Source organism: Eurosta solidaginis, chromosome 1 (genome assembly GCF_040869045.1).
Source record: "Eurosta solidaginis isolate ZX-2024a chromosome 1, ASM4086904v1, whole genome shotgun sequence".
NCBI lineage: Eukaryota > Metazoa > Arthropoda > Insecta > Diptera > Tephritidae > Eurosta > Eurosta solidaginis.
This window is the reverse complement of record NC_090319.1, coordinates 259232004-259257400: the sequence shown is the minus strand read 5'-3', so window position 1 is coordinate 259257400 and position 25397 is coordinate 259232004. Positions and strand designations below refer to the sequence as shown.

The 25397-nt window shown below is 36.7% G+C and overlaps 1 protein-coding gene across 3 annotated transcripts in view; it reads left to right on the top strand.

Moving 5' to 3' along the window:
• Positions 1-25397, top strand: part of LOC137237185 (uridine phosphorylase 1-like) — a 112548-nt gene that overhangs the window by 41768 nt on the left and 45383 nt on the right. The window contains exons 1-2 of one of the 3 annotated variants that reach the window (XM_067760520.1): positions 1400-1613; positions 1676-1757. The exons of 1 other annotated variant lie outside the window; for it this stretch is intronic. In XM_067760520.1, coding sequence (XP_067616621.1) covers positions 1747-1757 — 11 coding nt within the window. In that variant the 5' untranslated portion in view covers positions 1400-1613; positions 1676-1746. Of the gene's footprint in view, positions 1-1399; positions 1758-25397 lie in introns of those variants that run through there. One more of the 3 variants, XM_067760518.1, reaches the window with a different exon arrangement.

Below are 25397 nucleotides of genomic sequence, written 5' to 3'. Positions count from 1 at the left end.
CTATATTATAAAACTAAATTCATTGAAATAAAGCTTCAGAAGGTAAATCGCTTGGTAGCACCTTTCTTTGAAATAAATAAATAAACAAAAATCATGTAAGGGAACATAACCTTCAAAGAGATTTTAGACCGAGCTTCTCTTCGAATTTGAATCGTGCTCCTTTTTAATTTTTTCCTACAAATTGGTGGGACGAGGCTTACTTGTTTTATGCCGGCTTCGAACGGCATCTGCAAGGCAGATGAGTTTCCACTAAGAGCTTTTCATGGCAGAACTATATTCGTAGTGCTTGCCAAATACTGACAGGTGGTGACCCCGTTTAGAAACACTTTCTTCTAACTAAAAAAACTTGTTTCTAAAATTTTGATGTTGCTTTCCCCGTAGCGTAAACCCAGGATCTTCGGTGTAGTAGGCGGAGCACACACCATCACACCACGGTGGCCACCAATATATGTACTGCATATTAATTTCAGAAACAATTCCTGCTGTTGCATTGAAGCATATATTGTTTATTCTTCAATTTTATAATTTCCGATTCAAGTTTATTAAACTAATCTGCCTAGAGAAGATAAGGGAAACGTTTTCTTAAAGAAGAAAGATATGGTATATAATTTTAGTTACAGACATACACATATTTCAAATAACAAACTTTTATATCCATCATCTACACATACTAAATTTAAAGGGTTTCATAAGGAACGAGAATCAAGCTTAGCAGCGTCAATCCTTACTTACATGCTTAATTGGCGCTTAACCGTTTAAACGGTTATGGCCGTCCAACAAGGCGCGTCAGTAGTTATTTGCTCTGAAAGCTGGGGCCAATTGGTAACACCAAGGAAATTTATTTATCGTTTCCAACCTAGTCCTTTCAGCAGCCCTTCTCCCCTGCTTTCATAGGCGGGTTCAGAAAAAATACTTTCTTAGCTGGAGCATCCATTCGCATGACATGGCCTAGCCAGCACAGATTCTGCATTTTAATTCGCCGGTCTATGTTGATGTGTGTGTAAAGCTCGGACAGATCATCATTAAATCTTCTTCGATACTCGCCGCCGAAGAGCTTTTCTCTAGAACATTCCCAGAGCTGCCTCATCTAATGTTGTCATGGTCCATTCTGCGGGACCATATCGCAGCGGCAGTCCCCTAAAACATTATTCAGTCAGCTAACTCAGTCTCACGCACATGCTACTAGCCACTTCAGGCGTGATTTAAAGCTTCATATTGGTTTTCATACGTAATGGAAGTGCAATACAATATTTTTTCCAAAATTTTATTTACAATTTGACCCACATTAATATATGTACATATACTTTTATATATATCTACATATGAATGACATGAGTATTTTGTATGAGGCGTTCTCTATCAATAATCTATCATAAAAAACTTTTGAAGCGACGAATATTAAATCAGTCTAGTTGAGCGTTTGAAGCGTTTAAGTCGTGTTTAGTGCTGTTTTTATATTCCGAGGTCTCTATATAAATTATAGATAAAGCCTAGGTACATTTATAAAAATAGTTCGAAAGGAGACAAAACCCGCAATTACATAAAAACATTTAATAGACTCTAGTAAAAAAGAATTATTAAAGAGAAAAATAAAAATAAAAAAACATAAAAAAGTAAGAAATCAATAAGTCGCGAATAATGAAAACAATGTCACCAACCGGCCTTATTGTTGTAGATAAAGGAGATTGTGAACGTTGCAATGAAGATTACGAAGATTCTGGCTATGAATTTCATGCGTCTGTATGCATGTGGACCAGGTATTAAATATTTTTATTAATATTTAGATTTATCTCTGCTTTGGGTAAAAAAATAAATCATAATTTGAGCAAAGATTATACTTAGTTTGTATATATACATATACAGCAGCGAACAACAAAATAGCAGTGGCAGTTTTTATCAAATTTCGTCAATTTTATTCTTTTATTCTCGATATTCTATGAAAACATTTCTATGAATTTCGTAACTGAAACTATGCAAATCAATATTAAAATCTTTTTTAATAATTTGGAATAAATGATTTCATACATTTAAAGCGATACGGGCAATCCCCGGCAAACTCATATAAGCAATATTAAAATCGTTTTCGAAAAAATTCAAAAATTCGATAAAATTTTACGAAAATTTGAACTTTTTATTTGGTGTCCTCTGAATTTTTTTGGAGTATGCATGTCACACGTAAAAAAAATGTTCACCTTTTGTTTGGAGGGAAATCTAAAAAATCCTCAGGAAAAAAGATCTCCGGAAAAACAAGTTTCAGCTCTCAAAATTCGCACTAATTTTTGGCAAATTTTTTCTGAAGGATTTTTTAGATTTCCCTACAAACAAAAGTGAAAAATTATTTTTATGTAAATAAGTACATAGATGTATGGAAGAAAATTTAAAACACCCTTCGGAAAACAAACGTCAAAAATCAATGCAAATAGTTTGTATGTTGAATATTCAAAATAAAACAAAAACATGACTAACATAAACCCAGAACAATACAATTGACGAAATCTGATTAAAAAAATTACCGCTGCTATTTTTCTGTTCGCGGCTGTATGTAGACTGTGTGTACCATGGTATAAATATGACCAGGTAAAACCATTTACTCTTTTTGGCGGCCAATGGTCAAAGTCTGCCGCCGTGGTGTAGAGCTAGTTTGTTGGGCTATCCATCAAAAATATTTAAGAAAATTTGTATAAATGGTATTGATTGTCCCTCGGCATTACCTTGGCACCAAAAGTTCGTCCTTTTGAGGGAAACCACAATACAATTCTTGAATTGAAAAGTCTGGAATGCGGTTGACCGTTAAGATTTCTTTCCCACCAAGAAAGTTATTTCCGCCAATAAAAAATTCGGTTTTGTATAAAATATCATAATATTAATGTTAGAACGCAAAAATATATGGTAATTCTATACGACAGCATGACACTGGTAATACGCGTCCAAAAATACCGATCGAGGTGTCGTAAGACTCGTACTGACCTCGACAACAATAGTCCAAAGGCGGAAAATCAAAATTTTATATCGTTCAAAAGATATTAACGAAAAATCGAAAAATGACCCCGGAGTGCTCCGTAACCGAGGGTGGGATCCGTAGTATTTTTGCGCAGAACACCATTCTGCATTAGCGGCCTTTGGCCGCGTTTATAAAAAATTACCTTGGGTGGGTCCAACACCTGTTTGGACCCCAAAAATATATCCGCGGAAAACACATGTTCACAATTTTTTTTTGTGGGTACAACAAAATCATTAAAATTACAACAACCACATGAAAATTTTCAAAATTTCTTTTGCAAATATCTCTTGACAGACCAAAATGTTTGACCTTCGCTTTCGGATTCACGATCCTGGATCCAAAACGCGTCTTTTGATATGCATCTTGATATTTGTGGACGTGTATTAATAGTGTCATGCTGTTGTATAGAATTACCAAATATATTACAGTTTGTTATATTTTTGTTATGAAAACAAAACCAAAATAAAAAAAAATAAAAATGTGAGAGCAGTGAAAATTTTAAATTTTTTTTAATCGTCATTTCGGCTCTCACCGGTTTTACCTTGTAATATTTAAACCCTGGTGTGTACAATACAAGAGCAACTCAAATATGACAACAAGTTCTAATTACATTTTTTCAAAATTTTGTGTATAGTTGGAAAGATTGTTTTGAATGATGTTCACTACAGCGATATTTGTAATTAGAATCCGATATGACAGACACTTATGCTTAGAACTTGTATTCATATTTACATACATAGTTGGTATTGAATAGCACATCAATCTGCATACATACTAGAGGTGCGCATGAACGTGATTGAATCCCACGTTTTGGCGCTTTAACACCTAGGCCTCTTTGGCCGCGATTTAACCAAGTCATGCATATCTCAGTTTCGTGGTAGCTAACGCCAATTGGGAGCAACAAGCGAGTTTAAGTCTTTCTCTCCTGTCCCTCCCAACTCAGTGGAAGCCTCGCGTTTACACCCTAAGTATGTATAAAATTTCCACAGTTGGCGAAGCCTTAGTAGTAGGCATGCAGAGAGGCTAAGAGCGCCTTATCGTCGTTGCCGTATGAGTCGTAAAGATGACGAAGAGAAGGAAACGGCGGATCACCTCATCTGCAACTGTTCAGCGTGCGTTAAGTGGCACCAGAAGCCCAGAATATGAGCTCCTTTTCTTGATAGTGAAGACAGGTAAAGGACCTGTTCGAAGAGGAGCAGTAATTCTAGATATGCTATTAGAACTATCCTCTTCAGCATTTGGTTTCGAATAACTGGAAGATGACCATCCCAGGCGATTAATTTTCTATGGTAGATTTTTCAACAGTGTAGATAACTGATTTATATTGGAATGATTCGTAGTCATCCCATGTTGAATGTAGATAGGGAGCAAACAATGCTTGGCGTTGCGTCTTCTTCAGTGTAATTTTTTCGAGAACGATGTGATGGCAACACAAAGAGTACTCGTATGTACTGTATATTATTGATGCCCTTGTATAAGCGCAATAACGCAGCACTACGCAGAGTTATACAGGACTTATGAAAATGTTTCGTTAGATAAGGTGAAACGGCATGTTTGCTGAAAAAAAAAGATAGGAAAATAATTGCAATTCCATTGGCGCGTCCAGTTGGCGACAGTTCGATGCTAATTATCAAGTTCATAAAGATAAATTTTATCATTCCGGTAAATAATTGAATAGATAATTTAAATTAATCAAAGCTCAGAAAAAATAGTTCTACGGAGGACTAGCCAAATTTTATAGAGCGAAACTTAAAGTGCGTACCTACTTTTATCTGATGCATTTGAAATTTTATATGTTAGACTAATCACAGGGCATTTACGTAGCATCAGCAGCATTAAAAAAATAATTAAAATATCTGAGTTGCCGTGGTCTTTAACCGATCCCGTCCATTTTTACTAGAAATATTTTCTGCTATAGGGAAAATTTGTGTACCCAATTTTATTACGATCCCTTCATTTTTCTTCGAGTTATGGCTCCCGAAACATAGAAAATTGCTTAGTCATAAAAGGGGCGCACAGTGTTTCGTGTAGAACAAGCTAGCTGGACAAAATTTTTTTATGAGATTTTCCGTTTTTACTTCAAATGCATACATTTGCTTATTTCATATACAGTAACTCATGTGAATAAGTGACATAGGTCCAAAAAAATTTAAAGGACTTAAGAATATTACTTTATTGTACTTAAATTAAATGGACTACAAATCTCAATACTCTAAAAAAATTTAAAAATTCCGAAAAAAAATTAAAATTTTTTATGAAAATTCGTCGAATTTTTCAAACATTTTTTAAATATAATTTAGTTTTTGTTATAGATCGTGACACATTTTCTTATGGGAAATTAGTTAAAATAAATTTACGAAAGCGAAAATTGTAAGAATTGTCCAAAAAGGGGTGTCTACTTATTTATGTGAGTGACTGGACATATGTATGTACATACATATTTTTTATTTATTTGAGTATTTATCCTGGCACTACAATTTTACAAAATTATTTTATAGTACCAGTCAGGAATGTAAAAGTGAATTACAATAATAATAATAACAATGTAAATAATTAAATTAATTATGTGAAAATTACTTATTACAAAACAGAAAAAATTTAAATGTCTGACTTCAGAAGTCTTAAATTTACTGTCCCCCGATAATGTTGAGGAGTCAAAAAATACCCCAATAGCTTTCACAGTAGTGTTGCTGATGCTCATGACTATTCCACAAGTGACTCATCGAATGAAAGTGATGATAGCGAATAATAACATAATTATAAAAGATAACCTACCCTATATGGCGGCCACCGTGGTGTGATGGTAGCGTGCTCCGCCTATCACACCGTATGCGCTGGGTTCAACTCCCGGGCAAAGCAACATCAAAATTTAAGAAATTCATTTTAGAATTCAGTGAAAACTCATCTGCCTTGCAGATGCCGTTCGGAGTCGGCATAAAACATGTAGGTCCCGTCCGGCCAATTTGTAGGGAAAATCAAGAGGAGCACGACGCAAATTGGAAGAGAAGCTCGGCCTTAGATCTCTTCGGAGGTTATTGCGCCTTACATTTATTTATTTACTTATTACAAAAACTTAAAAGTAAAGTATCATACAAAGTAGAAAAGACAATAGATTTAAATTAAATAAAACCTGATCCAACAAAAACTTATAGGGTAGGTTAAAAATAAATAAATGTAAGGCGCGATAACCTCCTAAGAGATCTAAGGCCGAGCTTCTCTTCCAATTTGCGTCGTGCTCCTCTTGATTTTTCCCTACAAATTGGCCGGACGGGACCTACATGTTTTATGCCGACTCCGAACGGCATCTGCAAGGCAGATGAGTTTTCACTGAGAGCTTTTCATGGCAGAAATACAATCGGAGCGCTTGCCAGACACTGCCGAGGGGCGACCCCGCTTAGAAAAATGTTCTTCTAATTGAAAAATCTTATTTCTAAAATTTTGATGTTGCTTTACCCGGGAGTTGAACCCAGGGCATACGGTGTGATACGGCGGAGCACGCTACCATCACACCACGGTGGCCGCCATATAGGGTAGGTTATCTTTTATAATTATGTTATTATTCGCTATCATCACTTTCATTCGATGAGTCACTTGTGGAATAGTCATGAGCATCAGCAACACTACTGTGAAAGCTATTGGGGTATTTTTTGACTCCTCAACATTATCGGGGGACAGTAAATTTAAGACTTCTGAAGTCAGACATTTAAATTTTTTCTTAGATATCTCCCAAAAAATGTTAACTAAAGGATCCGATATTATAAGCAACATATTCATAAGATCTCTATTCGTGGCTTCACGCGACTGCTTTTGTGTGTTATCGTCCCTGAATCCTCTCAAATCTTTGTTACGGGCTTCCTCAGAAAGTTGACCAATAGGTAAAATTGCTGATTGTATATCAGTACTATGCACTAAGATTTTGTGAACTGTAACAGGCATATTAAACCATGGATAGAGATCTATATATAGTTTTTTAGTCTCGACCGCAAATTTTTCAAATCTATGGATATTTATATTGTACGCAGATGCTAATGCGTGAAGGAGAGTGTCGAATCTTTTGATGAGCGTTACATCCAATCCCGTATTCTCAGCACTAGCCTCAGAATTTTCGAACAACCTACGAGCAGTGTTGCCGTCATCGGTATTGCCGAAACCTGGTTTTGGTTTATCTACTATCAATACAAGTACACTTTTAAATTTATTCTGGATTTCGTTGGAACGTAGCTTTACACTCTCTTTATCTGCCTCATTCCTAAGCTGCTATTTTTTTACTTCAAGGCGATAACTTATGTGAAGGAAGCATTCAAAACATCTTATCCATGCATGGAGAGTGGACAAACCAAAACCAAGATTATCTAGGTTAGGCGTAAAGTCCCGTAACTCATTATTCATATCTTTTGCGGAAGAAGTTTCAGTCAAAGCATTGCAAACTTTTCTGTCAATCATTGTAAGAAGCATATTGTGATTTACGGAAACTTTGTATTCTTCGAGCATGTGGCAACAACGCACTTATCTCCTCTAAAACTTTGTTCGTTTCAAAAAGAATAAATCTTTTGTTTCTTTAGAAATAATAAATTTAATTGGTAGAAGAAGGTGAGGATTCTGCCAAACAATATTACCTTTTTTATCCTGTAATTGAAGAGGAACGAAAGAAAATATAAACAAAAACTCATCAGTGTCAGAACTGCATGTAAACTTTTGCTTAAATGTGCTATGGCCAGAACTTCCATCGCAACCCCACTTGCTGATTAAAGTATACGTCAAGTTTGTAGGTAATAAACTAACAAAAACTTCTTGATTTGGTAAAACTAAACGCTCAACAGTTTTATCTAATACGGACTGGACTTTAATTTCCGCACGTGTTTTACCCACATCAATTTCATTTGGATAGCATTCTGCCTAAGCTTTTCTTAGACTATAAAATTATGTATAAACCTTATGGCCTGCCTTGATGCTCCACTTCCAAGTCGTTTTGTACCCATGAGTCGTCGACTTGCTATCTACTTAGTATGCTAAAGCTTCTACATTGCTCAATTATCTTGCATCTGGCTCACATGTCATCTTTTTGCCGGATATTTGAGTGGTTTCCTGTGATTTTTTTTATAATGTAAGCAACATTTCTGTTGCCGAACATACTCGTTGATACTTCTGCCGCATAAAGTAACTCACCAGGACTTCTAGATTGCAAGAGGTCATCCACTCGAAGCCGTTTGGTTTTTTTACTGCAGCTAACAAAGTCCTTCTTTCGTTTTCCGGGGTCGGTGTTACCTGAAGAAGTGGTGGATTGGTCTGGTGGCAACTTTGAATCCACCGTTATTGTAAATGTGAAGTCTGCACTCGAAAGCCACTCCGAGTTTTTATTCAAAAATCACTCCTTATGTCTTCCAGAAGTGTTCCACTTTTGATCCAGCTTCGACGAATATGCCGATATTTGTAAGCTTAAACTTTTTATGGAATACTCGGCTGCTTCGCTTAAATCGTACTTAAGTACAACAAAACTCAATAATTCTTTATATCTGGTTTCCTTCGAATGTTGAACCCGAATGTCAAAAAACTCCGTTCTTGGTACGGTTATAACTAAACTGCTTTGTGTTGTTGATTTTCCGACAGGGTGAATAGCTGATGATTGTTGTGCTGCCATCTTAATGCCCCTATTACCGTTTACAACTCAACTCTGGTTGGGTTGAAATTTCGCAATTTGGTATTACAGATTACAACTCAACCTGTCAAAAAAAATGTCGGTTGAGTGAACAACTTTGTGTGGCATTACCGTTTACAACCTTGTGTTGGTGTAGTTGTCAAAGACGTCAAAATCTTACAACTGATTACTAGCAGTTCTCTCATACAATTTTGCAGTTGGTTTGAAAAAAAACGTTTTACAAGACGGTTCACCACCTAATTTTTAACAAAAAATTTCAAGGTTGGTATCAAAAGAGAATTTTCGACCTCCGATTTAAGAATCCGAAAATAAAAATTTAATATCTGTCATATCATTTCGGTTCAAATTTTCAAATGGTTGTATTTTGCCAGATTTTTTGTACACACTAATGCAGAAAGGCGTTAGACCCACCCAGGGTTATTTTTACAAATCGCGGCCAAAGACCGCCAACGCAGAAAGATATTCTGTGCAAAAAAAACTGTGGATCGGGCCTCATATTTCGGACCCTCTCGGGGCCATTTTGTGGGTTTTTGTAAATATTTTTCGACAGAAATAAAATTTTTAATTTCCAGATCGCGGGTTCGAATCGAGCTCAAGGCCTAACAATAATTTTTTATCATTATTATTGTTATGATAAATTTTTTCTTAATTGAAAAAACTTTTAAATTAGAATAGAAGAAAGAAAAAATTTTAGACAACTGCCAAAGCTACTTGTATAGATCCATTTCGGGAACTGCTAAATTCCTTCATCGGCAACGTTTAGGCGCCGCTGCTATAACCATTCAGCCACCACAGCGGTTTTTTGTTTGTCTTCATTAATCCTATAATCCTATAATCCTAATAATTCTGGTTCGTGCCAATTGATATTCACACCACTGCGACATCTGTTGCAGAATAGCTGTGAAACTTGGACTTGTTTGTTGGCAATGCTGCCAAAGTGTCATATTTTATTGACACTTGTTTTTCCCCGTGCTCTGGGATGTATTAACAATTTTTGTTGTTATATCGGCCTACTGATTTTAAGATCGCGGGTTCGAATCGAGCTCAAGGCCTAACAATAATTTTTTATCATTATTATTGTTATGATAAATTTTTTCTTAATTGAAAAAATTTTTAAATTAGAATAGAAGAAAGAAAAAATTTTAGACAACTGCCAAAGCTCGTTGTATAGATCCATTTCGGGAGCTGCTAAATTCCTTCATCGGCAACGTTTAGGCGCCGCTGCTATAACCATTCAGCCACCACAGCGGTTTTTTGTTTGTCTTCATTAATCCTACTTCTATTCTGGTTCGTGCCAATTGATATTCACACCACTGCGACATCTGTTGCAGAATAGCTGTGAAACTTGGACTTGTTTGTTGGCAATGCTGCCAAAGTGTCATATTTTATTGACACTTGTTTTTCCCCGTGCTCTGGGATGTATTAACAATTTTTGTTGTTATATCGGCCTACTGATTTTAAGATCGCGGGTTCGAATCGAGCTCAAGGCCTAACAATAATTTTTTATCATTATTATTGTTATGATAAATTTTTTCTTAATTGAAAAAATTTTTAAATTAGAATAGAAGAAAGAAAAAATTTTAGACAACTGCCAATTCAATTAAGAAAAAATTTATCATAACAATAATAATGATAAAAAATTATTGTTAGGCCTTGAGCTCGATTCGAACCCGCGATCTTAAAATCAGTAGGCCGATATAACAACAAAAATTGTTAATACATCCCAGAGCACGGGGAAAAGCAAGTGTCAATAAAATATGACACTTTGGCAGCATTGCCAACAAACAAGTCCAAGTTTCACAGCTATTCTGCAACAGATGTCGCAGTGGTGTGAATATCAATTGGCACGAACCAGAATAGAAGTAGGATTAATGAAGACAAACAAAAAACCGCTGTGGTGGCTGAATGGTTATAGCAGCGGCGCCTAAACGTTGCCGATGAAGGAATTTAGCAGTTCCCGAAATGGATCTATACAACGAGCTTTGGCAGTTGTCTAAAATTTTTTCTTTCTTCTATTCTAATTTAAAAATTTTTTCAATTAAGAAAAAATTTATCATAACAATAATAATGATAAAAAATTATTGTTAGGCCTTGAGCTCGATTCGAACCCGCGATCTTAAAATCAGTAGGCCGATATAACAACAAAAATTATTTTTAATTTCCTCTTTCGAATCCTAAAAACGGAGATCGAAAGGCGTCTTTTGATACCAACTTTGAAAAAAAGTTAGATGGTACACGGGCTCATAAAACGTTACCAAAAAAAAACAACTAAAAAATTTAAAGCCGGTAGTTAAACCTTTTTTAATCAAAAAATAATCAACAATTTTGTACACATTTATATAAAAAGCAACGTTTAAACGAAAGATTACATTGAATAAATTTTTGACTTTATGGAGCGACATTCCGAAGTTGGACGAGGCTGGCCGCAGTTCGGATACCACCAAAATAGGTGAAATTATACGAACGTGAGTGCCATTGGTACTAATCACTACACCTAGGAATCCTGTTTTAGAGTAAAACACAATTTTTGCTGTTTGGGTTTTAATCCACTTCGCACAAATATGCTCCTCAATAATATCTAAAACCAGTCCAACACCAAAATCATTTCGACAGCATTTTTGATAGCTGCCATCAGCAAGGAATCTGTGTGGCGCATAATTTTAAAATAGGGGTACAGCTTTCCCTCGAAAGTGTTTGCGGAAATGGTTCTTAATTGTGTTTAGTAATGAGCAAAATGCTTCCTTTCAAATCTGCAAAATAACTTCATTAGAAGCTCATCATTTGTCACTTTAACATTTTCTTACTTGGTGCTAGGTAGTTCCAAGGAATTGGAATGATCACGCGAATGTTTTCCGTATTCGCGACATGTCACTCACCAACATTTTCGCCATTATAAAATAGATTTCATTTCATATCATATAATTCTTGTAATAACAAAATCACTTTTGCAAAAGCTTAAATTTCAGCCACAAATTGAGCAGCTGTTCATTTATCTGTCAAATCATCACTTCCCAAGGTTGGCAACGCCAATTCAACTTCAACTGAAATAAGTTGTAATTCGTAATACCAAACAGGAGTTGAGTTGTCTGAAAGTTGAGTTGTTTTAATTACAACCCAACTAAGTTGAGTTGTATACCGTAATAGGGGCATAAGTGTCGTTGATCATTCTGATTTGTTATCAGTTGTGCAGTATTTATATTACATTCAGGTATTGGCGTAGGTGCTACCAAATGGGATTGTTTTGTGTAGCGTTCCTGTGTGGTTATACCTGCATTAGGATTGTTTTGTATGTACCTGATTTTATGCCTTGGTGACTGGTGCGGTAGGTTGTAGCAGGTTGAAGTCAGTGATATTCGCTTTTTTGCTTTTGGTGTGTTCTGGTTGACCTTGCGCTTTTATTTTTGTGTGTTTTATGGCTACGTGTTTGTTCCCTGTACCTGGGAATTGGTTTTGCCGTTTGTAGATCAGTTTTAAAGGTTCAAATATCTCGTCGGAGCTGGTACGTACATACATCCTATTTTATATGTGGAGATAACAAAATCTACAAAAAAAAAAATTTAAAATAGATGTGCAAAGAATTCGCAATGTTTTTTTCTTTCTACTATTAGAGAATACTTCCGACTATAACATATGTAAAATTTAGCCCGGATGTCCGCAGATGTATGTAACTTTTTTGTCCCTAAATTTAAAAATATAGAGAAAAAATACCTTTTCTTATTAATAACGGAATGTTAAATATATTGAAAATACTCTAATTGGAAAAGAATTACTATTAAAAATTTTTACTTACCTTCGGGCTTAGAATGCATCAAAAAAATTATATAAAAGTGTTCACTTAAAAGAAATATGAAGCTTAATATTCAACAAGAATTTTGCAAATTAATCAATGCATTTTACGGTCACTCCTGCCTTCTTACTTCAATTACTCAATATATATGAGCAAAAATATCAAAAAAAAGCAGAAATCCCGTTATTTTGTTTGTTTTCTTTCATTTCTCATTACACTTTTCTTGGAATAAGAACTTTGTTTTTGTCCAGCTAGCTTGTTCTACACGAAACACTGTGGGACGGTGCCACGCCCATTTTTTTAAATTTGAAGTTTTTCCTATTTATTGTTTGTTATAAATCCACTTGGGAAATAAAATACCATTGATATAACGCTCTTTTTTTGCAAAGATATTGCTTATTTTATTCGTACACGACCCTTTTAAAAATCTTTTATATAAAAGTGGGCGTTGTCCTTAACCGATTTCCTTAATTTTTCTTCAAAGCATTCTTTATAGTAAATACAACCTCTCTGCCGAATTTTGTTACGATGGGTTTAGCGATTTTTGATTTATGATTAATAATATTTGTAAAATTGATTTTATCACAAGTGGGCGGTGCCACGCCTATTTTAAAAAATGTTTATCAAGAGTCTCAATATCAGTCCACACGTCAAATTTCAACATTCTGGGTGTATTATTTACTAAATTATCAGATTTTTTGTGTTTTCCAAAATTTTATATATATAAAAAGTGGGCCTGGTTATCATCCGATTTCGCTCATTTTCAATACCAATATATTCTGGGTCCGCATAAGCTCGTGTACCAAATTTGGTGAAGATATCTCAATATTTACTCAAGTTATCGTGTTAACGGGCGGACGGACGGACATGGCTCAATCAATTTTTTTTCGATACTGATAATTTTGATATATGGAAGTCTATATCTATCTCGATTCCTTTATACCTGTACAACTATTATTCAATCACAAGAGGTTTGCTCGGCTGACAAATTTTTTTGATAATTGCAGCCATTTTGCTCCCAAATCGAATTGACGTCCGTTAACTGTGTTGATTCTATGCGATTGTTCGAAAAATATTAGTAGTAGGAACAGGAAGCTATTTGTTTACAAATACACGATAAGTAGGTACTGAACTGCATAATTCCTTAGATTTTTTTTTTTAATTTTATGATGGTAGCCTAAGGCCCTCGCTGCTATGGCTTTATAGCTATATTATAATTTCATATCATAATTTTAGCTTTTGAATAAATAAATAAAATTAAAAAAATGTATGATGAATTTATTAACCATGCCATGATCTATTAGTGTGGCTGAACACAGGTAATTTTATGAAAAGTGAGGATACCAAGAAATCATGCACTTTCGTAAACGTATGGACATACGAAACCTAAACCAATTTAAAATTCATCATTCACTTCGAAAAATCGACTAGCAAATCGATTAACGTAAAAATATAATTAGTAAATAATGGAGATGCCATAACGAAATGTACTCATTGAGCATGTTATCTTATTCATTCCGTATGTTCGGAGCATTCATCTCCATTTAAGAATTTGTGGAATCGTTTTATATTTGGAATATTATGTATATACTTATTTGGAATATTCGGACCTCTTGAGGTAGTATCAAACTGACGTGTTCCGAATACTCTAAATTAACGGTTTATCCGGAACACTTCAATGAATACTTAAACGGAAAAGAGCTTTCCGAAATTTCAGAATAAAACGGGAAATACTCTCTGTGTAGCAGGACCGCACAAAAGCTTAACTCTTCTGTCAAAATCAAGGACGGAATATAAATTTCTAATACAATAAGCCATTTTCATTTATTTGTCAGTTAATTGCGACTGCTGAGTAGAGTATCACCCCATGCCGGCTGCATTCGAAATCATCCTATCTCAAAATACTTTTCAAAAATTTCTCAAAAAACCAAAAAGCCCTATATCAGAATTTGGTTGAAGTACGCTGATCTCAGAATGACTTTCCTTAACTCCCTCTTATGTCAAAATGCATTGAACTTATGCTCAGATAGGGAGTTTTTGAAACAAATTTTTAGAGCGTATTTTTGAATAAAATTCTGACGTACGGCATTCTTCAAACAAATTCTGAAAGAATTACCAAACCAACATATCTCTAAATCAATTCACGAAATATTTAGTGGAAAATGAATTATCTCCTCAAAAACCTGTTGGCATTAACAAATTTATTATCACTACTAATATACTGCTAAAGGTACTTTTCTACTACAATTTTCGCTAAGGGGGATTGAATTATTCCCCTTTTTCCTTACTTCGTAAAAGCAACTCAGAATTTAAGAGCCATATTAAAGAAAAAATTGCTAAAACACATTCAAGAATTAATACAAGCTTTACGTTTATGACAAACGATATGGAGTAGGCAATATCCATTTCTTTGTCAGTAAATTCATTCGTTTATAAAGAAATTAACAAAGTTTTGAGTGAAAACATAATAAGGCCTAGTAAAAGTTCATATAACTCACCGACTTGGGTTGTACCCAAAAAAGGAACAAATGACGATGGCTCACCCAAACTTAGAATGGTCATCGATTATAAAAAGATCAATGAACATACCATTTCCGATCGTTATCCGATTCCGGATACTAACATAATTTTATCTAATTTAGGTAGATCAAAATATTTTTCAAGCATTGATCTAGAATCAGGTTTTCATAAAATTTTAATGTCGGAAAATGACATTGAAAAAACCGCTTTCTCCGTAAATAACGGAAAATATGAATTTTTGCGAATGCTATTCGGTCTGAAAAATGCACCTAGAATTTTGATAGAATGGATGATACATGTATTGCGGGAACATATAGGAAAGATTTGCCATATTTACATGGATGACATAATTATTTTTTCAGAAAATACAACACAACATTTTCGAGATTAGGAAATAATAACAGAAGTATTGAGAAAAGCAAACAGGGAAATTTCACTTGAAAAATCGAAGGTTTTGAAAAGGAAATAGGGTTTTTAGGATATACCATAACACATAGTGGTATTAAAACGGACCCCAACAAAGTAAGATTGATTTTAAATTACCCAATTCCTGAAAATTTACGAGAACTAAGTGGATTTTTGGGAATTGCAGGATATTATCGTAAGTTTGTCAAAGATTTTGCAACAATAGCAAAACCACTGAGTAGGGGCCTATCCGGAGAGAATGGAAGAATTTTCAGAAATATGTCAAAAAAATTAAAAATAGATTTGGATCAAAATAGAATTCAGGCATTTAATAAATTAAAAAACATTTGGCGTCAGAGATGGAATTGACGCAACCAGATTATTCAAAGGTTTTTGTTCTTACTACCGATGCTTCTAACTTATTTCAAAAAGTCTTAATAAAACAGAAAGAAATTATGTAACAAATGAAAAATATTTATTTGCCATTGTGCATTGAATACTCTTAGAAATTATTTATATGGTGTCACTAATCTAGAAATTCATACTGATCATCAACCATTGACATTTGCTTTGTCACCTCGTAACCCTAATCCAAAAATGAAAAGATGGCACGCATGTATAGAGGAGTTTGCTCCCAAATTTATTTATAGGCCTGGTAGAAACAATGTTGTGGCAGACGCATTATCCCGTCTTGAGTTAAACAATATGTCCTATGATCCAGAGGATTCGCAGAGTAACGAATCACAAAATTCCGCACAAAGTAGTGAGAGTATTAGAATACAAGACACGAAAAAACCTGTAAACCAATTTAAACAACAGATAATTCTGTGTAGAAACAGATTTACAATTCACGAATTAATTGAAAATTTTGGAAATAAAAGGCATTTAATAGAATATGATACAGTGGAAAATTTGCTAACCATTTTGAAGGAATTTATTCAATCAAAATTGGTGACCGCAATTCACTGTACAATAGAGGATTTATATGAAATCCAAGGACCCCTAAAACAGACTTCAAAACAAATTTGTTTATACAAGTTTTTTATTTCCAATATTATTAAATATTATTAATAGAGAGAATCAGTTTAGAATAATTGAACAAACTCATAATAGAGCTCATCGTAGCTTTAATGAAAATATAAAACAAATAGAAAATTTGTAATACTGGCCATAAATGAGAAAAAGAATGAAAGAATACATTCGTAATTGCAGAATATGCAATAAAAATAAATATGATCTTCATCCAAAAAGAATACCAATCAGCAAAGCTCCAATTGCAGAAGCAGAAGGAGAACAGCTTCATTTAGATATTTTTTACGCGCAGAAGTTGAAATTCGTCACATGTGTAGATGCGTATTCAAAATTTTTATTAACAAAACATATAGAAGGTAATTCTAATATTGAAGAAATGGTTTTAGAATTACTGCAAACTTTTACAGATGTTAAACGAATAACTTTGGATAATGAACCAAGTTTCACAACGCCAACATTTAAATCTTTGATGCAACGACTAAATATCGAAATTTATTTTTGTGATCCGCGACACAGTACAACAAATGGGCAAATAGAAAGAGTCCATTCGACAATAATAGAAATAGCTAGATGTATAAAAGAGGAGTACAATATAGTTAGTGATTTAGAAACAATTCATAGAGCGGCACAAAAGTATAATATAACGATACATTCAGCAATGAATTTTAAACCAAACGGGGTTCCCTATAACAAGGTGAATCATGAAAATTTACCAATAAAACTTAAGCAGGCACAGGATAAAATGCTAACAACTCATAATAAAAATAGAGTTGAAAAACAATATTGCTCAGGGCAAATTATTTATGAAAAAATTATAGGAGAAAGAAACAAGCTAAAACCTAGATATAACAAGTAAGAACGGGACTGTCTTCGGCTGTGCCAAAGACTTCATACCTTTCATGAATGGGGCTGAACAATAATCTTATCCCGTTCGTAATCTCCGAATAATTGGATGTATAAGATAAGAAATATATAGTGAACAGATCTACATACCTTAACGATTTTTAAGATAAATATAAAATAAAAAACAGGTAGGTAATTTGTGTGAGGATGCAAAGTTTCAGGTTTTTTGTGGTCTGCGTGTAAAAACTATGACTACGAATCACGTATTTCAACAATATATGACGTAAACGTAACTATTTGATGAAATTTGATGAATTTTGAAGCTTCTAGCCGTAAAAAGGGGGCAAAAATTAGAGTTTATATGGGGTATATAATATATATACCACCGATCTCTATGATTTTTTCAGACAACAATATATGCTATATACGTAAGCATATGGTGAAATTTGAAGCGTCTAGCTGTTAAAAAGGAGCAGAAATTGCGCAATGTTTCTTAACTGAACAATCGGTTGTATGAGATATATATTATATATACCACCGATCTCAACGATTTTTTCAGACAACAATATATGCTATACACGTAAGCATTTGGTGAAATTTGAATCTTCTAGCTGTTAAAATGGGGAAGAAATTGCGCAAAGTTTCTTATCTGAACAATCGGTTGTATGGGATATATACTACATATATCACCGGTATCTATGATTTTCTCAGACAACAATATATGCTATACACGTAAGGATTTGGTGAAATTTGAACATATCTGAACGATTTTTAAGATAAATATAAAATAAAAAATAGGTAGGTAATCTGTGTGAGGATGCAAAGCTTCACGTTTTTTGTGGTCTGCATGTAAAAACTATGACTACGAATCACGTATTTCAAAAATATATGACGTAAACGTAACTATTTGATGAAATTTGATGAATTTTGAAGCTTCTAGCCGTAAAAAAGGGGTCAAAATGACAGTTTATATGAAGTATATAATATATATACCACCGATCTCTATGATTTTTTCAGACAAAAATATATGCTATATACGTAAGCATTTTGTGAAATTTGAAGCTACTAGCTGTTAAAAAGGGGCAGAAATTGCGCAAAGTTTCTTATCTGAACAATCGGTTGTATGAGATATATACTATGTATACCACCGATCTCAATGATTTTTTCAGACATCAATATATGCTATACACGTAAGCATTTGGTGAAATTTGAAGCTTATAGCTGTTAAAATGGGGTAGAAATTGCGAAAAGTTTCTTATCTGAACAATCGGTTGTATGAGATATATACTATATATACAACCGATGTCTATGATCTTTTCAGACAACAATATATGCTATATACGTAAGCAATCAGTGAAATTTGAAGCTTATAGCTGTTAAAATGGGGTAGAAATTGCGAAAAGTTTCTTATCTGAACAATCGGTTGTATGAGATATATACTATATATACAACCGATGTCTATGATTTTTTCAGACAACAATATATGCTATATACGTAAGTATTCGGTGAAATTTGAAGCTTCTAGCTGTTAAAATGGGGCTAAAATTTGCGAAAATATATATATATATATATACTATATATATATACTATATATACCACCATATATATACTATATATACCACCGATCTTTATGATTTTTTCAGACAACAATATATGCTATATATGTAAGCATTCGTTGAAATTTGAAGCCTCTAGCTCTTAAAATAGGGCAGTAATTAAGAAAAGTTCCTTATCTGAACAATCGGTTGTGGGGGATATATACTATATATACCACCGATCTCATCAATTTTTTCAGGCAACAATATGTGCAATATACGAAAATATATGGTGAAGTTTGAAGCTTCAATCTGTTAAATTGGGTAAGATATTACAAAAATCCTCTTTTTCTGAAAAATCGGTTGTATGGAGGATATATGCTATAGTGGTCCGATCCGGTCGGTTCCGACAAATGTCTAATCGGACACCCAAATACACCCGCTCACGAAATTTTATCAAGATATCTCAAAAATTGAGGGACTAGTTTGCATACAAACAGACAGACGGACAGACGGACATGGCTAAATCAACTCAGCTCTTCAACCTGATTATTTCGGTATACTTAATGGTGGGTCTATCTATTTTCCTTTAAGGACTTACAATTTTCGGTTTCGTGACGAAATTAATATACCATTTCATTTTCATGAAAGGTATAAAAATAGGTAGGTAATCTGTGTGAGGATGCAAAGCTTCACGTTTTTTGTGGTCTGCATGTAAAAACTATGACTACGAATCACGTATTTCAAAAATATATGACGTAAACGTAACTATTTGATGAAATTTGATGAATTTTGAAGCTTCTAGCCGTAAAAAAGGGGTCAAAATGACAGTTTATATGAAGTATATAATATATATACCACCGATTTCTATGATTTTTTCAGACAACAATATATGCTATATACGTAAGCATTTTGTGGAATTTGAAGCTTCTAGCTGTTAAAACGGGGCAGAAATTGCGCAAAGTTTCTTGTCTGAACAATCGGTTGTATGAGATATATACTATGTATACCACCGATCTCAATGATTTTTTCAGACATCAATATATGCTATACACGTAAGCATTTGGTGAAATTTGAAGCTTATAGCTGTTAAAATGGGGCCGAAATCGTAAAAAAAATATATATATACTATATATATATACTATATATATATACTATATATACCATCATATATATATTATATATATCACCGATCTCTATAATTTTTTGACAAAACAATACATACTATATACGTAAGCAATCGGTGAAATTTGAAGCTTATAGCTGTTAAAATGAGGTAGAAATTGCGAAAAGTTTCTTATCTGAACAATCGGTTGTATGAGATATATACTATATATACAACCGATGTCTATGATTTTTTCAGACAACAATATATGCTATATACGTAAGCAATCAGTGAAATTTGAAGCTTATAGCTGTTAAAATGGGGTAGAAATTGCGAAAAGTTTCTTATCTGAACAATCGGTTGTATGAGATATATACTATATATACAACCGATGTCTATGATTTTTTCAGACAACAATATATGCTATATACGTAAGCAATCGGTGAAATTTGAAGCTTATAGCTGTTAAAATGGGGTAGAAATTGCGAAAAGTTTCTTATCTGAACAATCGGTTGTATGAGATATATACTATATATACAACCGATCTCTATGATTTTTTCAGATAACAATATATGCTATATGCGTAAGTATTCGGTGAAATTTGAAGCTTCTAGCTGTTAAAATGGGGCTAAAATTTGCGAAAATATATATATATGTACTATATATATATACTATATATACCACCATATATATACTACTAGCCTTTACCCGCGGCCCCGTCCGCAAGGAGAAAATAAAATATATGTGCTATTCACGTTAGCCTGCTTATCAAGTTGTCTGTTTAAACATTTTTTCTGTCAATGTATTTTATTTTTTAATACAGTAAAAAAAAAGAACTAACTGAGCTGATTGGCACGCTTATATGAATAGTATAATACACTTTTTTCGAATTAAAAAAAATAAATTTTGTTTCTAAGTTAAATTAATTGATATGACAGGGGTGAAAGAATTACTACTCATAGAACAAAGGAGTGAAACTACAATTAGCTAAAACCAAAAAGAAGTTTTTAAATGAAAGCAGTGTTGCTTTTTCGGGTATTTAGTTGGTTAAAATATTACAAAAATTTTAATTATAGTTGTAATAGTTCGTTACAGGATTCATTTAAAAATAGAACGAAAAAGCTGTGATATATTAAAGATAAAACATACCGAATTTTAATTACGAATAATTTGCCGTAAATCCACGGCCATGTGTGCTGAATTACCGGTTTCGAAGAGACCTAAAATGATCCCGGAAGTGTCCCTAAATGACACCAAATAGTCACGAAATGATGCCGACGGGATCCTGGACAAATCTCGAAAACTATCCAGAAATGATGCCGGAAGGGTCCCAAAATAATCCCGAAGTAGTCACGAAAAGTCCCGAAATGACCCTGACGGGATCCCGGACGGATCCCGAAAACCATCCAGATTTGATTCCTGAACTGTCCGCAAATGATCCCGATATAGTCCGAAAAAACTCTGACGGGATCCCGGACAAATCCCGAAAATCGCCCAGAAATTATCCCGGAGGAGTCCCAAAATGATTCCGAAATAGTAGTCACGAAAAAGGCCCGAAATGACCCTGACGGGATCCCGAAAACCATCCAGAAATGACTCTGGAGGGATCCCCAAATGATCCCGGAAAAGTCCACAAACCATCCAGAATTGATCTCTGAAGGTTCCGCAAATGATCCCGAAATAGTCCCGAAAGTCACGAAAAACTCAGACCCATCCCGAAAATCATGAAGAAATTATCCTGGAAGGGTCCCAAAATTACCCCGAAATAACTCCGACGGGATCCCGGACAGATCCCGAAAATCATCCAGAACTGAGCTCTGAAACGTCCGAAAATAATCCAGAAATAGTCCGGAAAAAGTCCCGAAAAAACTCCGTCGGGATCCCGGACAGATCCCGAAAATCACCCAGAAATTATGCCGGAGGGGTCCCAAAATGATTCCGAAATAGTCCCGAAAAAGTCCCGAAATGACCTTGAGGGGATCCCAGACCGATACCGAAAACCATCCAGAATTGATCTCTAAAGGGTCCGCAATTTATCCCAGATAAATTCGCGAAAAAACTACGAAGGGATCCCGAACAGATCCCGAAAATCATAGAGAAATTATCCCGGAAGGGTCCCAAAATGATCCCGAAATAGTCCCGAAAAGGCGCGAAATAACCCTGACGGGATCCCGGACGGATCCCGAAAACCACCCAGAAATGATCTTTAAGGGCAACTGACCCCGAAATAGTCGTGAAAAAGTCCCGAAATTACCCCGACGGGATCCCGAAAACCATCCAGAAATTATCCCTGAAGGATCCCCAAATGATCCAAGAACAGTCTCGAAATTCCCTGACATTTTCCCGAAAAAGTAAAAAAAATAAACCCGACGGGATCTCGGACGGATCCCGAAAACGATCCAGAAATGATGCCGGAAGGGACCCCAAATGATCCCGAAAAATTCCCGAAATTCCCCCGATGGGATCCCGGACGGATCCCGGACCGTCCAGAAATGATGCCGGTTGGTACCCCAAAATGATCCCGAAATAGGCCAGAAATGACCCCGTCGGGATCCCGGACGGATCCCCAAAAGTATACAGAAATTATGCTGGAAGGTGAAATGATTCCCTTAAAGAAAGATGAAAAATGAAATGATCCCCTTATAGTTCCGAAATGATCCTGACGGGATTCCCGACGGATCCCGGAAACTATCCAGAAATGATGCCGGAAAGGTTCCCAAGTTATCCCCAAATAGTCCCGAAATTACCCTGACGGTATCCCGGACAGATCACGAAAACCATCCGGAAATGATGGCGAAAGGGTCCCCAAATGATCCAGCATTAGTCGCGGGTTCCGAAATGACCCCGTCGGGATCCCGAACGGATCCCGGAAACTATCCAGAAATGATGCCGGAAAGGTTCCCAAGTTATCCCCAAATAGTCCCGAAATTACCCTGACGGTATCCCGGACGGATACCGAAAACCATCTAGAAAAGTGGCCGGAAGATACCCCAAATGATCCCGAAAAAGTCCTGAAATGATCCAGACGGGATCCCGGACGAATCCCGAAAACTATCCATCTAGGTACACCAAATGATCCCGAAATAGTCCCGAAATGACCCCGCCGGGATCACGGGCGGATCCCGAAAAAGTCCTGAAATGACCCCGACGGGATCCCGTACGGATCCCGAAAATCATCCAGAAATGATGAAGGTAGGTACCCAAATGATCCCGAAATAGTCCAGAAATGACCCCGACGGGATCCCGTACGGATCCCGAAAATCATCCAGAAATGATGAAGGTAGGTACCCAAATGATCCCCAAATGGTCCCGATATGACCCCGTCGGGATCCCGCACGGATCCCTAAAACTATCCAGAAATGATGCCGGAAAGGTCCCCAAATAACCCCCTAATAGTCCCGAAATTACGTCGACGGAATCCCGGACGGATCCGGAAACCATCCAGAAATGATGCCGGAGGAGACCCCAAATGATCCCGCTAAAGTCCCAAAATGACCCCGACAGGGTCCCGGACGGATCCCGTAAACCATCCAGAAATGATGCCGGAAGAGACCCCAAATGATCCCGCAAAAGTCCCAAAATGACCCCGACAGGATCCCGGACGGATCCCGTAAACCATCCAGAAATGATGCCGGAAGAGACCCCAAATGATCCCGCAAAAGTCCCAAAATGACCCCGACAGGATCCCGGACGAATCCCGTAAACCATCCAGAAATGATGCCGGAGGAGACCCCAAATGATCCCGCAAAAGTCACAAAATGACGGCGACAGGATCCCGGACGGATCCCGTAAACCATCCAGAAATGATGCCGGAAGAGACCCCAAATGATCCCGCAAAAGTACCAAAATGACCCCGACAGGATCCCGGACGGATCCCGTAAACCATCCAGAAATGATGCCGGAGGAGACCCCAAATGATCCCGCAAAAGTCTCAAAATGACCCCGACAGGATCCCGGACGGATCCTGAAAACCATCCAGAAATGATGCTGGAAGAGACCCCAAATGATCCCGCAAAAGTCCCAAAATGACCCCGACAGGATCCCGGACGGATCCCGTAAACCATCCAGAAATGATGCCGGAAGAGACCCCAAATGATCCCGCAAAAGTCCCAAAATGACGCCGACGGGATCCCGGACGGATCCCGTAAACCATCCAGAAATGATGCCGGAGGAGACCCCAAATGATCCCGCAAAAGTCTCAAAATGACCCCGACAGGATCCCGGACGGATCCCGAAAACCATCCAGAAATGATGCTGGAAGAGACCCCAAATGATCCCGCAAAAGTCCCAAAATGACCCCGACAGTATCCCGGACGGATCCCGTAAACCATCCAGAAATGATGCCGGAAGAGACCCCAAATGATCCCGCAAAAGTCCCAAAATGACCGCGACAGGATCCCGGACGGATCCCGTAAAGCATCCAGAAATGATGCCGGAAGAGACCCCAAATGATCCCGCAAAAGTCCCAAAATGACCCCGACAGGATCCCGGACGGATCCCGTAAACCATCCAGAAATGATGCCGGAGGAGACCCCAAATGATCCCGCTAAAGTCCCAAAATGACCCCGACAGGGTCCCGGACGGATCCCGTAAACCATCCAGAAATGATGCCGGAAGAGACCCCAAATGATCCCGCAAAAGTCCCAAAATGACCCCGACAGGATCCCGGACGGATCCCGTAAACCATCCAGAAATGATGCCGGAAGAGACCCCAAATGATCCCGCAAAAGTCCCAAAATGACCGCGACAGGATCCCGGACGGATCCCGTAAACCATCCAGAAATGATGCCGGAAGAGACCCCAAATGATCCCGCAAAAGTCCCAAAATGACCCCGACAGGATCCCGGACGGATCCCGTAAACCATCCAGAAATGATGCCGGAGGAGACCCCAAATGATCCCGCAAAAGTCTCAAAATGACCCCGACAGGATCCCGGACGGATCCCGAAAACCGTCCAGAAATGATGCTGGAAGAGACCCCAAATGATCCCGCAAAAGTCCCAAAATGACCCCGACAGGATCCCGGACGGATCACGTAAACCATCCAGAAATGATGCCGGAGGAGACCCCAAATGATCCCGCTAAAGTCCCAAAATGACCCCGACAGGGTCCCGGACGGAGCCCGTAAACCATCCAGAAATGATGCCGGGAGAGACCCCAAATGATCCCGCAAAAGTCCCAAAATGACTCCGACAGGATCCCGGACGGATCCCGTAAACCATCCAGAAATGATGCCGGAAGAGACCCCAAATGATCCCGCAAAAGTCCCAAAATGACGCCGACGGGATCCCGGACGGATCCCGTAAACCATCCAGAAATGATGCCGGAAGAGACCCCAAATGATCCCGCAAAAGTCCCAAAATGACCCCGACAGGATCCCGGACGGATCCCGTAAACCATACAGAAATGATGCCGGAAGAGACCCCAAATGATCCCGCAAAAGTCCCAAAATGACCCCGACAGGATCCCGGACGGATCCCGTAAACCATCCAGAAATGATGCCGGAAGAGACCC